The sequence below is a fragment of the Molossus molossus genome, unplaced genomic scaffold (assembly GCF_014108415.1).
Source record: "Molossus molossus isolate mMolMol1 unplaced genomic scaffold, mMolMol1.p scaffold_m16_p_21, whole genome shotgun sequence".
Taxonomy (NCBI): Eukaryota; Metazoa; Chordata; class Mammalia; order Chiroptera; family Molossidae; genus Molossus; species Molossus molossus.
This window is the reverse complement of record NW_023425357.1, coordinates 5,572,387-5,587,587: the sequence shown is the minus strand read 5'-3', so window position 1 is coordinate 5,587,587 and position 15,201 is coordinate 5,572,387. Positions and strand designations below refer to the sequence as shown.

At 51.3% G+C, this 15,201-nt stretch overlaps 1 protein-coding gene across 1 annotated transcript; it reads right to left on the bottom strand.

Moving 5' to 3' along the window:
* Window positions 1-575: 575 nt before the first annotated feature.
* On the bottom strand, window positions 576-6,657 carry LOC118638848 (sialic acid-binding Ig-like lectin 10). The gene is made up of 10 exons (XM_036274978.1): window positions 6,198-6,657; window positions 5,770-6,057; window positions 5,447-5,494; window positions 5,072-5,335; window positions 3,973-4,020; window positions 3,600-3,857; window positions 3,210-3,509; window positions 2,834-2,924; window positions 2,567-2,750; window positions 576-909 (listed from the first exon to the last, which is right to left on the bottom strand). The coding sequence occupies exons 1-10, from the start codon at window positions 6,655-6,657 to the stop codon at window positions 694-696; spliced, it is 2,157 nt and encodes a 718-aa protein (XP_036130871.1). The 3' UTR covers window positions 576-693.
* Between the last annotated feature and the right edge of the window lie 8,544 nt (window positions 6,658-15,201).

Here is a 15,201-nt window from a genome sequence, read left to right as displayed (position 1 = left end):
TTCACCCCCAACCTCCACGTCGCCTCCTTGCCTTGCATGTCCTCACCCTGGAAACCTTCCAGCTAGTTCCACAGCTGGTCACGCTGGCCTCGGCTACTCTTGACCCCTTTCTGAGTCTCTGCTTCTGTTTCTTCTTCTGTAAAAATAAGTGGGTGAGTTTAATTTAGATTAAGACCCGCAAACTTCACCTGTCCGTGAAGCAATTACAACGCTTTATTAATGGACACTGACATTTGAATCTCATATTTTCATGAATCACAAAACATTCTCCTTCTCTTGATTCTCCCTTGCCAGCCCTCAATTATTAAAAACGTAAAGTTCTTGGCTCTCGGGTAGCATGAAAATAGGCATCGGGCCAGGCTTGACCTGTGAGGTTTGACAGCTGACCTCGCAGAGATGACTGTTTAACCTTTTTTAAAGGGCCTCCCACCTTGAAGAAAAGTGAGACTAGGAGTAATCAGCTGGGGGGGGGGGAGTTGCCTGGGTTTATCAGATGAAAGTTTATCCTTGTTCTCAGAGAAGGTCACTCTGGAGAGAGTGATCAAGCAGTTGTGAATGTCAGGTCTGGGATGGGGTGACCCATCCTTGGAGGAGTAAAAAGAGGAGAGAGAGGCTTTGCCCTCTTCTCTTTACCCTCTCAATGACTCCGCCTTTCTCCCCAGCCGGATCCCCATTCCACAGCCCAGTGGACCATCAGTGGAAATTGACTTCTGCATATTCCGAGTTGGTGTCCTTGGACTCCTGGGCCGGCTGTGGCCAGAGGCCTGGGAAGCTGAGGGTAGTATAATGGAGCTCCTCTTCGTTGTCCCTTGATTCTGGAGCCGAAGGGGACAATTTGAGTCCTGGGGAGTTAGCATCTTCAGGAGAGGTCTTGGAAAGATGGCTGGGTTTAGCCTTTCGGTTCTGAGCCTAAGGGGAAAACGACAGTCATTCATTCAGCAAATACTTGAGTGGGTACCATGTGATGGAGGAACGAGGGTTACATCAGGGAGTGAAACATTGTCTCCATTGTCACTGAGCTCACATTCCATCTTGGGAGAGAAACAATGAACAACTGTCTGTTGTTTAAGCCACTCAGTCTGTGGCTCTTCACTGTGGCCACCCTAGCAGACTAATTAATACAGGTAGACTCCTACAACCACCATCAAGAGGCAGAATGGCCCTGGCCAGGTGGCTCAGTTGATTGGAGCATCATCTCATATCCCAAAACGTTGCAGGTTCAATTCCTGGCTAGGGCACACACCTAGGTTGTGGGTTTGATCCCTGGTCAGGGTGCATGAGGGAGTCAACCTATTGATGTTTCTCTCACATCGCTGTTTCTCTCTCTCCCCCTCCTCCCTTTCACTCTCTCTAAAATTAAATGGAAAAAAAATTTCCTTGGGTGAGGATTAACAAAAACTATATAATTGTCTTTATTTTTATTTTTTAGAGAGAGAGATATGTGGAGGGAGAGATAGGAACATCAGTGTGATCAGCTGCCTCCTACATGACCCCTACTGAGGATCAAGATTGAAACTTAGGCATGTGCCTTGACTGAGAGTCGAACCAGTGACCTCTCGGTACATAGGACGATGCTCAATCCACTGAGCCGCACCAGCCGGGTCTATTTGGGTTTTAAATGGATATGATGCACAGAGAAATAGATTGGGGGCGGGGGGAGCAGAGAGGACCCACAGAAGGAGGCAGTGGTGTCCTGCTGCATGGACGAGGGAGATAGGAGAAGTGGTTTAAATGTGTTTTGAAGGAGATTTGCTGATGGATTGATTGGGGTTAATAGAGAAGAGGGGCATGAGAGATGACTGAGGCTTTAGGCTTGAGCAGCTGGGAAATGTGCTATTTTCTGTGATGCGGAGGATGGAGGAAATGCAAACTCGGGACAGGTTAAGTTTAAGATGCCTGCCAGACATCCACATGGAGATGCTGCTTAGAGAGCTGGACAAGAATCTGGAGTTCGGGGGTGAGTCTAGGGTTCGGGGGTGAGTCTGGGAGATGTGAATTTTAAAGTCATCAGCAGACAGATGTTTTCTCCTGAAAATATTTAGCATTTTCCAAACACTAACTGCCAGGTACTATTCTAAATGTTTAACAGGTACAATAGGAGACTATTGAACACCTGGAACAATCCTAGGTAGTAGGTACTACTATTTCGTACCACTTTAAAGTTCAAGAAAAGGCTCAGAGAAATTAAGTGGCTTACCTAAGAACACACAGCGATGAACGAGGGTTTGAACCTAGGCTGTTAGTCACCAGGACACACTGCCTCTCAGTGATGCTAATGATGGTTACATCATTCATTATAATTAGTAATGTCCTTGGGGGTGGTAATAATGGCATAGCTGCCACATACCGGGCAAGAGCATGTGTTTTACCCCTCAAACCAACTCTCAAAGGAAAGGAGGAAAACGTGGGGGCCCAGAGGGAGCTGGTGATTTCGGTCAAGGTCTCATAGGTAGTACGTGTCAGAGTCCGGATTTGAGTCCAACAACCATGCGTTTTCCACCTTGATGTCCCTGAGGCCAAGGACAGGGAGAAGGCGAGAAACGGGCAGCACGTCCTGGCCACTCACCAGGCCACCAGCGTTAGGGACCACGTTGATGTAATCCAGCATGGAGCTCCTCTTTGCGCGCCTGGGCCTCTTAGTCTCCGCCTGGGCCTGAGTCCCCACCTGGGCCGGAGTCCTCGCCTGAGCCTGAGTCCTCGCCTGGGCCGGAGTCTCCGCCTGGACCTGAGTCGTCCTCAGAATCTTCATGCTGAGGAAACAGAGGCCTCGGTGTGCGCCCTGGCACCTGCCCTGCCCCTGTCCCCAGACGCCCTTCTCCAGCTCCTAACTCACGTGACCAGGATGAGGCAGAGGAAGAGGAGGGTGACGCCAGTGCCCAGAACTAGTCCGTTAGCGAAGCCGTTTAACATGAGGTCTGTCTTTTCTGCACGTGGAACCGGTCAGACGTCTCTGAGCCCATCCACGTGGGTGGTCCCGCCCACCCACCCGGCCCTCGGACTTCCAGCTCCCACTCCAGACCTCTTCCCGCAATCCCTTTCAGCCTCTTTGCTTAACACCTGATGCACCCCAAGCCCAGGCTTTGCATTTTCCACTCTGAACTCCCAGCCACAGGTGCAGGGGGTGCCCGCCCAGTTCCTGCTCCACCGCAGGACCCCGCCCCTACCCCACTCAGGTCCCGCCTCCATGGGGCACCCTGCAGGCCCCTGACCTGGCAGCAGCAGGACAGCGGCGGTGCTCAGGGCCCCGTGGACATTCCTGGCCTCGCAGCTGATCCTGAGGCCTGCGCTGAGCTCCGCGCTGAGGTCCCCGCTGAGGCTCAGGGAGCTGTTGGCCCAGGGCCCGGCTGAGCGGGAGGTGACCGTGCAGGAGGCATTGCTGTGGTTCCCCTCCAGCAGCCCCTCCCCCAGCCGCCAGCGCACGGAGGGGGCCGGCTGGGCCCCGGAGGAGCAGCGGCAGAGCAGACCCTGGTCCTCCCAGGAGCAGGAGGGTCCCAGCAGCTGTGGGGGGTCTGTGGGGCGCGAGGGGAAGGGTCAGCGGTGCCTCCAAACTCCCAGGACCCCGGTGTCCTGCTCCCAGATGCCCCCATCTCCCCACTCACACTGCACAGAGAGGTAGAGAGAGACGCTGAGGGAGCCCAGCGGGTTCTGAGCTCGGCAAATGAATTCTCCTTCATGCTCCATTCCAATCCGAGGCAGCTCCAGGACCCCAGGGTTTGAGGGCTGGGAGGGGCTCAGGGTTAGCCCCCCACGGGTCCAGCTCAGCGAGGCTGGGGGGTTGCTGTGGGCCACACAGAGCAGACGCAGGCTTTGGCCCTCCAGGACTGGGAAGGAAGCACCATTCCTGAGGTTTTCCAGGACTAGGGGAAGGAAGAGGCAGGACAGACGCAGAGCTGAGGATGCAGGAACCCTCGCGCATGCGCACATTCCAGATGCCAGGGCCCCAGGTTGGCACTGAGAGGCCCAGGCTCCTACCTGTCCTGTTTGCTCGGGAGGCCGTCACTGTCAGGTTCTCAGGGGCATCTGAAACAGACAAAGTGCCAGCTCCAGAGGGGCCGGGGCGTCCCTCTGGGCAAAGGGTCCCTGGGGATAAATGACAGCGGCAGCCGGAGGAGGAGGATTGATGCACCCACTGAATGACTCACCACTGACAAACTACCCAGGGAAACAGAAGGGTAAGAAGAATTCATAATAAGAGATAAATATTTGGTCTTGGTCCCTGTTCCTGGCTCAGGTTTCTACATGATGACAGTGATAGAAGTGTCCTGACATTCATAACAAACCCGTTGCCACTATAACTGAGGTTAGATTAATGAGGTGACTTTTGGAGAGCACTTAAGGATGGGCGCTGGTTGCCAGGGAAACCAAGTAAGCCATTGGAGGGTTGAGATTTTCAGTCCCACCTCCTGACCTCCCAAAGTGGGAGGGCTGGAGGTTGAGTTCAATCATCAATAGCCAAGGATTTAGTCAATTATGACTATGTAATGAAGCCTACTTAAAAACCCAAAAGGAAGGGGTTGAGAGAATTTCTTCAGGGTTGGTGAACATGTGGAGATTTGGGGAGGGTCTTGCCCTTCCCTGTACCTGGCCCTGTGCATCTCTTCCGATTGGCTGTTCCTGAGTCATATCCTTTCATAACAAATCGGCCATCTGGTGAGTGACATGTTTCTCTGAGTTCTGGGAGCTGCTCTATCTAGCAAATTAATTGAACCTGAGGAAAGGGTCATGGGAACCTTCCATCTGTGGCCTCTGATCTAAGTCAGAAGCATAGGTGACAATCTAGACTTGCTTCCGGTGTCTAAAGAGGGCAGTCTCGTGGGACTGAGCCCTGAACTCGTGGGATCTGTATCTCTGGGTACACAGTGTCAGAATTGAGTTGAACTGTAGGACACCCAGATGGTGTCAGAGAATTGCTCGGTGCTGCAGAGAAAAATGCCTACATCAGCATTGGAATCAGGATTATCAGTCCCATCGGCCTGGGTTCCAGGTTCCTTTGACCTCTGGGACTCTGTCCCCAGCCCCTGCCCCTGCCCCTCTTGCCTCCCAGAAACCAGGCCCTGCTGTTCACACTCACAGCGCACAGAGAGGTCCAGGGTGCGGATTTGGAAGCCAAGCCTGTTCTCCGCTCGGCAGGAGTAGTGCCCCTCGTCCCCGGGCTGCACGCTGGACAGTACCAGCTCCAAGCCTCCTGAGCCCGAGAGGCGGGGCCGGGAAAGGGTTCTGCCTTCCAGGGCCCAGCTCAGGGTGGCAGGGGGCCTGCTCTCAGCAGCACAGAGCAGCCGCAGGAACTGGCCTTTCTGGGCTTCCAGACGAGGGCTGTCTTCATGGGGCTCCAGGGCTGCCGGAGGGGATGGAGGGAGAGGAAGAGAGGGAGTGAAGGAACACAATTTTCCCCACACTCCCGACCAGCTCCGGCCCCACCCCAGCCCACCCCGCAGGCCCTCAGTACCTGAGCCTCTGCCTTGGGAAACGCTGATGACTGGCACTTTGGGGGCATCTGCAACCAGATTGTGAGCTGGCCTTGGGGAGGGACATTCGGTTTCCCACAGCCAGAGAGAACCCACTCCAGGAACAGGTGTGACGAAGGAGTGGCAGAGACATGCTTGTGGATGGAGGACCAGAGGGCATCGCTTCCCCTCTCCTCCTGTCTCAGGACTATACCTTCCTCTCATGGACGCCACCCCTGAGAGCCACCACCGCCAGCCACATGTCCACCTCCCCACCCACCAGGCTTTGTTGGCCGGCCACCCCGGTGCCCCTCACCAAACTCACAGGCCACATTAAGCCGGACACTGTATTCAATGCCCACACTCCTTCTGGAGAAGCCCACTCGACAGGTGAGTTCGGTGTCGTGATCCTGCGGTCTCGGCGTGAACGTGAGAACTGAGACGTGGGCGGTTGTCACGCTGCTTTCTTGCGGGGACAGAGCGGCTCCCGTCCAGGAGAAAGTAGGGGCTTGACATTGTTTAAAGAAGTTAAAGTCAAACACACAGACGGCGGTCGCCTGGCGCCCGGGATCCAGGGTCTCTGGGACGTAGATAGCTGGCTTCTGTGTCAGAGCTAGGAGGAGAGAGGACACAAGTGTAGCCCCAGATGGGGTACTTCGGGGGTGACCTTGACCCATGCCCCACAGCCCCTCCCAGCAGGGAAGACAGGGAGTGACTGGGGCAGGTCCCACCCTATTCCAGCCCGTTCCATACCTGTCACATTCAGATAGAGCTTATTTTTTATGAAACTATATTGCTTGGAAGTGCCTGCCTGGACCCGAAAAAAATACCATCCTTTGTCTGTCGCCCGTGCCTCTGTGATCAGCAAGGAGCAGCTAAGACTCCAGGGGCTGCCCAGGAGCTGGAATCGGCCACGGTTCCATTCTTGGACCTTTCGAGACTGGTCGTTGGTGGCCACTGGAAAGCCTGTCACGTGGGTTTTTTCTCTGAACCAGTAGCCGTAAGCTGGAGTATTCCCAGGGTAGCCTTCCTGGGGGTAGGAGAAGGAGCAGGGCACCAGCGCACACTGGCCCAGCTGCACTGTGACAACCTCCTCCATCTGAAGGCTGAATTCTTTTTCTTCAGCCTGTGGCTCTTCGGATTTCCCTGAGTTAAACCATCCTGCGGAACACCGACTGCCCCAGTGCACCGCGAAGAGCAGCGTCAGAAGCATCTCTGCCCAGGAGACACTGGGACATGCCCTGAGACGGGTTCTTTCCCCCAGAGGAGACGCTGGGCAGGGACAAAAGAGGAAGCCAGGGGTGGGCAGGCCGGAAGCTGGGCCTGGGGGACTGATGCATATGAAATGAGCTTCTCATCTGAGACTCATGGGACTGTCCCTTTCTCCCCAGTCCCCACCTTGCCCAGTTGGACTCTGTCTTTCCTGGGTGGAGTGGGAGGGCCGGCTGGCTTTGGGCTCACTGAACTGGTCCTTCCAGAGTCCCCTCTGTGGGAGGGAGGGGAAGGCATGTGTCTAGCCCTGGAGCCTGACTGTGGGTGGGTGGAAGATGGGGGCTCCCCTGCGGGATCCTGGGTCATTTCAGTAGCAGAAGTGAAAGTTCACAGTAAGCCCTTCTTACAGTGATGGAGCCGGGGGCAGAGGAGACTAAGTTCATGGGGGTGGGGAACCGTCTCTTCTTGCCACATAAAATGCAGGCTGCCCAGTAAATTCCACTTTGAGATAAACAAGGAATCATTTTTTTAAAGTATAAGTGTGTCCCAAATATTACACAAGACATACTCATACAAAAATGGTATGTTGTTTACATCTGAAATTTAACCGGGCGCCTTTGGTTCTGTTTTGTTGTGTTTTTTTTTCTTTTTATTCCCCACGCGACGATATTTTTCTGTTTATCTTCAGACAGAATGGGAGGGAGAGAGAGACAGAAGCATCGATGTGAGAGAGACACATCGACTGGCTGCCTCCCGCACAACCCCACCAGGGCCGGGGACGAACCGCAACCGAGGCACGTGCCCTTGGAGGAATCGAACCCATGACTCATTGGTCCGCGGGCCAACGCTCTACCGCTGAGCCAAAGCGGCCAGGGCTGCCTTCTGTTTTTATTTGCTGAATCTGACAACTGTAGGCTGGTCTCAGGGCCACCCCATCATTTTCCGTGGTGAGCTCACTGACCCTCGTCCCCTGGGAGGGCTCACCCACAAGACCTGGGTTCACTTCCCATCTTTTCTTCTTCTGTCACACAGTTGGGTGGCACTTACTTCTAACAACTGTCGTGATAAGAACATTTGCACCCACAGGTGAGGCCGATGGCTCAGGAGTTGCCGGCGATATAAAGGGCACGGGAGACGTGAAGTGAGTGGGGTAAACTCATCGACATGTGGTCTCCCTTTCCTGGCTCTTTTTTCTTTTTTTTTATCCTCACCCGAGGACATTTTTTTCCATTTTTTGTTCAGATAGAGTGGGAGGGAGAGAGAGAGAGAAACATCGACGCGAAAGGAACACGAGTGGCCTCCACCCGCACAACCAACCAGGGCCGGGGACAAACCGCAACCGAGGTACGTGCCCTTAGCGGGAACCGAACCTGGGTCTCTCTGGACCACAGGCCGACGCTCCAACCGCTGAGCCAAACTGGTCAGGGCTCCCGGCTCTTCTTAGAATGACTCTGTTTTGTTTGTGTAAATACACTGTGCTGGTCCATTCAACCTCACTTCCTGGGACCTCGTGTGTGGCAGGTGTCATGCGGCATACCAGGGACGTGGAGGTAAATCAGACACAGTGTCTGACTTCAAGGGGATCCGGTTTGGTAAACAGAGATCCTTAGAAACAGCAAAGTACTAACGTGCTCATATATGTCCTGCTAACCTCCCCCCCCCACCCGCCCCGTACTAGGATGAATGTTCGTGATGGGCCTGGGGAAGGAGGGGTTCCTTCTTCCCAGTGAAGTTAGGACAAGGGTCCTAGAGCAGGTGACATCTAGCTCCTCCTGTCCTGCTCACATGTCCACTGTAGGACCCCACTCTGGCTCTCATAACACCACTGACTGGGCAGCTTAAACAACAGAAATGTAGAGTCTCAGAATCTGGGAGGTGGAAGGACAAGAACAAGGTGTCACCATGGTTTGGTTTCTCTTCTTTTCTTTTTTAAAATATATTTTTATTGATTTGAGAGAGAGAGGAAGGGAGAGGAAGAGAGAAAACATGGATCAGCTGCCTCCTGCACGCCCCCTCCTGGGGATCAAGCCTGCAACCAGGGCACGTGCCCTGACTGGGAATGGAACCTTCGACCCCTTGGTGCGTGGGACGACGCTCACCCACTGAGCCACACCAGCCAGGGCATGGTTGGTTTCTTCTGAGGCCTCCCTCCTTGGCCTGTAGATGGCAGTCATCTCCCTGTGTCCTCACATGGGGTCTGTGTGTCTGTGTCCTAACTTTCTCTTTTTATAAGGACACCAGTGCTCTTAGACTTGGGCCCACTCTATGATCTTATTTGAACTGAATTACTTCCTGAAAGGTCCGATCTCCAAATACAGTCGCATTCTTAGTTACTGGGGTTTAAGACGTCAACATATGAGTTCGATGAGGAGCACAATTCAGTTCAAAACATCCACCTTCCTCTTTCCTCCTCGCTGTGATCCCCAGGTCCCCACTGCCAACCTGGGCTTTTTTTTTTTTTTTTTTAATCCTCACCCGAGGACATTTTTCTCTTTATCTTCAAATAGAGCGAGAGGGAGAGAAAGAGAGAGAGAAACATCGATGTGAGAGAGACACATCGACTGGTTACTTCCCACACAACCCCAACCAGGGCCAGGGACAAACTGCAACTGAGGTACACGCCCTTGATCAGACTTGAACCTGCGACTCATTGGTCCGTGGACCGACACCCTAACCACCGAGCCAAACCAGCCAGGGCCAACCTGGGCTTTTAAAAAGTGAGCCAGGTTCACTTCTCCCAGGGGAGCTCACAGAGGAGGGGCCTCTACAGGGAGGAGCGAGGGGGGGGGGGAAGCCTGGTCCTGCTGGGAGAATGGCCTTGAAAGGGCTGAGAACTGAGCCTCCCCCCCACCCCCCCACCCCCACCCCCGCTCAGCTTAGGCCCAGCCCCACCTCTGCCTTTGAGAATTTTCACACTTCTGTGGCACGAAGGAGAATGGCAACCTCATGGTCCTTAGGTGGCTTCTCCACACCACTATTTGATGCTGCCCCTTGAGCTAGATAAGGAAGAAAAGACCCTCAGTCACCCCAGGGCTGAAAAATGCCAGTGCCTGCCCCCCGGGTCCTCCAGGTTGTCCCAAGACCTCAGACTCCACCTCAGAGTGTAGACCACCCTTGGGGTTAGATCACCCTTTGAATCTCAAAGAATCCCTAAGGTTGGGGTTGGGGAGGACTCCAGTACCAGGCTGGGATGGCTTGGCCGCTCTGTGTCCACAGCCACATTGCCAGAGAGACGCTGAAAAAGAGTGGGGTCTGGGCACCCCTCAGTGACCCCGCCTGTGGGCTGACCTTTACCCTTCCAGAGGCAGCTGCCAAGACGTGCCTGGAGCTGGTCCTGAGACCATCCATTCCTCCTGCCCTTTCTCGGCAACACTGAGACTCCTCTTTTCTTCTCTTCACAGGAAAAATTCTTCAGGAGTCAGTCCTTCTTTGTGGACCGTCGCCCCGTCCAGCCTCGTCCAACCTCGGGACATCCCCACATCCCTCAAACTCATCCCGCCAAAATCACCCAAGACCTCAGAGGACTAACACCCATTTCTGTCCTCAGTTTAAGTGGATGCCACCCCGTCAGCAGCATTTGACATGCTCGGTCACCGGTCCCTTTTTGGAGCACTACAGTCTGGCTCCCATATCACCTGGAGCTGCCACCTTAGTCTAGTTGGTGACACTATGCATATGCTCTACAGTCTGCAGAAAAAGTGCCTCCTTCCTTAACACCCTGGGCTGCCTCCAGGGGGCGCTGCACTCCACCAGCACAGACAGACCCTGGAGGAGCCCTAGGCACCAGGCCCAGGTAGATCACGGTACTGGAGCGTGCATAGCCCTTTCCCAGGTCCTGGACGTTTGCAAATATTGCTCTCCCCAAAACACGGCCTTCATTCTTGCTGCATCTACAAATGATGACTGTGCCCCTGCCATTGCACCTCCATAGAACCGAGTCTGCGCCAGGGGGAGTATACAAGCACCAATGCTGTCACCACCACCACCTCACTCGGACCCCAGCAGACCCACCTCCTCCAAATTTAAAACACTACAATATCGTCCCACTCTCTCAGCGCCATTCTGAAGCGACATCCACCCAGGTGCACTCACCATGTGACGTCCACTTAAGAAATCGCTTCCTGCCCTGGCCGGGTTGGCTCAGCGGTTAGAGCGTCGGCCTGCGGACCAGAGAGACCCGGGTTCGGTTCCCGCTAAGGGCAGGTACCTCGGTTGCAGTTTGTCCCTGGCTCTCACATAGATGTTTCTCCCTCTTTCCCTCCCGCTTCTATCTGAAAATAGATGCAAAAATGCCTCCAGTGAGCATAAAAAAATAAAAACACAGAAATCCCTTCCTGGGGTGTCTGAGTCCTCCCTGGCTATCATGGAATTCCACAGACCGGTTGGCTTAACGAGCAAACATTCATTTGTCACAGCTCTGGAGGATGGAGGTCCAGGGTCAAGGTGCGGGCAGATTCTGCACCTGTGAGAGCCCACTTTCTAGTTCATAGATACTGTCTTCTCATTGTGTCCTCACATGGTGGAAGGGGCAAGGGTGTACTGTGGGGTCTCTTTAATAAGGCTACCATTCTTCACCCTCATGACCTAATAAGGCTTCACCCTCATGACCTAATCACCTCCCAAAGGCCCCGCTCCTAATATTAAAACAATGAGTTTTAGCCCTGGCCGATTTGGCTCAGTGGTGAGAGTGTCGGCCTGCAGTCCAGAGAGACCCAAGTTCGGTTCCGCTAGGGGCGCGTACCTCGGTTACAGTTTGTCCCCAGCCCTGGTTGGTCGTGCAGGTGGCAACCACTCGATGTGTCCCTTTCACGTCGATGTTTCTCTCTCTCTCTCTCTCTCTCTCTCTCTCTCTCTCTCTTCCTCTCTCTCCCTCCCACTCTATCTGAACAAAAAATGGGAAAATGTTCTGGGGTAAGGATTTAAAAAAAAATGAGTTTTAGGTTTTAGTATATGGTTTTGAGGGGAGATACAGTCTGTAATATGTGGATTTGTCCAGGTCACATCTTTGCTCTGCGTAGTTGGGTTGGGGTCATGTAATCTGCAGGAGCTCTGAGCTGCTGGGCCTTCATCCTTTTGTCTTTAAATCAAGATAGTGCATTAGGGGCAAGAACACCAGTGAGCCAAATACTACAGTAGGATAACCCAATTCACTCTCATTTCCGGTAAAGCAAAAAATTCGCAAGCTCTGCACTTTGTGGTCAATTACAATTGCTACTTACTGGTGGGTATTGACACTCAGTGTGAAGTATTCATTTTCCAAAAGTAAACACCAGTGTTTCATGCTACAACCTTAGGTTTTCTGGGATCTGATTCCTGTTGACTTCTTCAGCCTCCTGTCTTTTCACTCCATTATTTTTTAAAACATACGTTTTTAATTATTTTAGAGAGAGAGAGGAAGGGAGAGGGAGAGACATAGAAACATCAGTTGGCCGCCTCCTGCATGCCCCCACTGGGAATCTGGCCCATAACCTGGGCATGTGCCCTGACCAAGAATCAAACAGGCAACCTCTTGGTGCATAGGTCAATGCTTAACCACTGAGCCACATCGGCTGGGCTAGGTAAGAATGTTTTTGGGTGTTTTTTTTTTATCCTCACCTGAGAACATTTTTCGATATAGAGTGGGAGGGAGAGAGCGAAACATCGACGTGAAAGGGACACATCAAGTGGTTGCCACCCACACGACCCAACCAGGGCCGGGGACAAACTGCAACCGAGGTACATGCCCTTAATGGGAACTGAACCAGGGTCTCTCCAGACCGCAGGCCGATGCTCTAACCTCTGAGCCAAACCGGCCAGGGTGGTAGGAATGTTTTTAAGAGAGTACATTCTGAGTTCACATCAGCAAGGGAATATTTTTTCCTTTTTTCTGCCTTTACTTTTCATTGCATCTAGAGAAGAAGATGGATGGTATCTGAACCCAGTGTGATAATCATTTCACAATATCTGTAAATAAAACTATCATAACGTTCGCCTTAAACATACACACGGATGTATGTCGATTTTCAATGTAACCAGAAAAAGGGAAACTGATGCTATAAATAAACCTGAGTTAACAGCAAAAGAGAAAGAGCAAGTGAACGTGTTAATATGTGGATAAATATAAAAGAGTTGCTTTTTCTAATTAAAAATCACTTTAAAACTGTTCAAAAATAATATATTATGAGACTTATAACAATATATTATAGGGTTGAATTATGGGCTTATTAGAGCCACATTAAAGTAAGCACACAGAAATGAAATACTACAGAGAGTGTAAGACAAATTAATACTAATATTTTTATCTATCTCCTCACTTGACCTCCACCCAATGAGATAGAATCAGGAAGAGATCTGGGGACCAGAGGTCAAGGCTTACTCCTGAATGGGGCTCAGGATGGAGTCATCCAGCACCTCCTTGCTCTACAGAGCTGTGTGGAGTGGGTATCAGGATACAGTGGTTAGATAGATCCTCATCCACCTGGTAGGGTTCAGAGTGACAAATTCAGTGTTCCCCCATTTTTCTCTCCGTGGGAACCTTCCTCCTAAAGACACAGCCTGCTTCCTCCTTGCGCTCAATCTTTCTTCAGACATCACCTCCTCACACACTCAGATACAGAAAAGTTACCGAATGCATCGCAGGCCCCTTCTTCTACAAGAATATTCCTTTTTTTTTTTTTTTTAATTTCTTTTTAATCCTCACCGAGGACAGTTTTCCATTTTTTTTTTGAGACAGAGTGGGAGGGAGAGAGAGGAAGAGACAGAGAGAAACATCAATGTAAAAGGGACACATCGAGTGGCTGCCACCCGTACGACCCAACCAGGGCCGGGAACAAACTGCAACTGAAGTACATGCCGTTAGCGGGAACTGAACCCGGGTCTCTCTGGACCGCAGGCTGATGCTCTAACCGCTGAGCCAAACCGGCCAGGGATACAAGAATATTACTTAAACATTTCTCAATATATTACATGTTAGAATTTTATTTGTTATTTCTTATATTCACCGTGGTCTCCACAATGACAGCACTTTCAGGAGATAAGTACTTCTCAATCTCTGTGTATTTTTGTGGTAAAATCTCTGCAAAATAAAACTTTCCACGTTTACCATGTTAGAGGGTACAATTCAGTGGCACTAATTATATTCACTATGTTGTGTAACCATCACCATCTATTTCCAGTACTTGTCACCACCCCAAATAGAAACTTTGCACAGTTACACAATAGCTCCCCACTCCCCGTCCCTAGATCCCAGCACCACCATTCTATTTTCGGTCTCAATAAATGTGCCTATATTAGCTGATAATAAGCAGAATCATACAACATTTGTCCTGTGTCTGGCTTCTTTCATATTGTTTGCAAGGGTGCATCCATGTTGGAGCAGGTGTCAGAATTTCATTCATTCCTCTTTAAGGCTGAGACATGTTCCATTGTATATATCTGCCTCCTTTGGTTTTTCCATTCTTCTATGGATTGTCACTGTGGTTAGTTCTAGCATTTCTTTGAATAACACCGCTATGAACTATGGAGTGCAAGTACTTGTTTGATTTTGTGAGTCCAATGTCTTTAGCATATACCTGGAAGTGGAACTTTGGGTTATATGGTAATTCTAGGTTCAAATTTTGGAAGATAGTCAAAAGGTTTTCCATGAGGTTGCACCATTTTTCACTCCCACAAACAAAGCCCTAAGACTCCAAGTTGTCCACATCGGCGCCAACACTAGTTATCCCCAGTTTTCAAAAAATATAGAGCATCATGTCCTAATGATGACGAAGTGGTATTTCATTGCTGTTTTGAGTGGCGTTTCTCTAATGATGAATGTTGGGGACAATTTCATTAATGTACCTGTTGGTCATCTGTATACTTTCTTTGCAGAAGCATCTTTTCACATCTTTTGGATGGTCGATACTTTTGAAGTTGTGTTCCCTGAGGCATCTCTGGTGTCTACAACAATGCTGGCACACAGTGACGTTCAGTAACACGTGCTACATGGGTCGAGAATAAATGACTGAATGTCGCTATGCTGAGCACTATACAGTTACGTGCACACACACAATGGCGTGACTAAGAGTGAAAAAAGATTACAACTTGGAGAAGTAGGAATGGGGAGGAAAGGGCATTTCAGCCAAAGTTCCTGCACATGCAAAGTCTCAGAGTCACAAAGTTCGTGGCCTGGCTGGGTGTGGACATCATGTCAGATGCAGGGACATGACAGAATCTGATGGGGCATCCAGCAGGTGACAGACCACACCAAGCCGTCAAATCAAGCCTGTGATGTTGGCACCTGAGTCTCTGGCCATAAAGAGGAACCGTCGGTATCAAACTTTGTTGGAAGAGGACAGTTTATCTTGGAAATGACCATCTGGATGCCTGTGTAGAGGACAGAGATGGAGACAGGAGGTTGGTGGGCTCAGAGACCCAAGGAAGAGATGAGACCACAAAGGTAGGGATCAGACGGGAAGGGGACCAAATCACCGAGAGCTCTGATTAGGGGCAAAGATGGACAAGATGTAGTGACCTATTGCATTGGGGAGAAGGGAGGGAGGACAAAGAAAATATCCACAACACAATT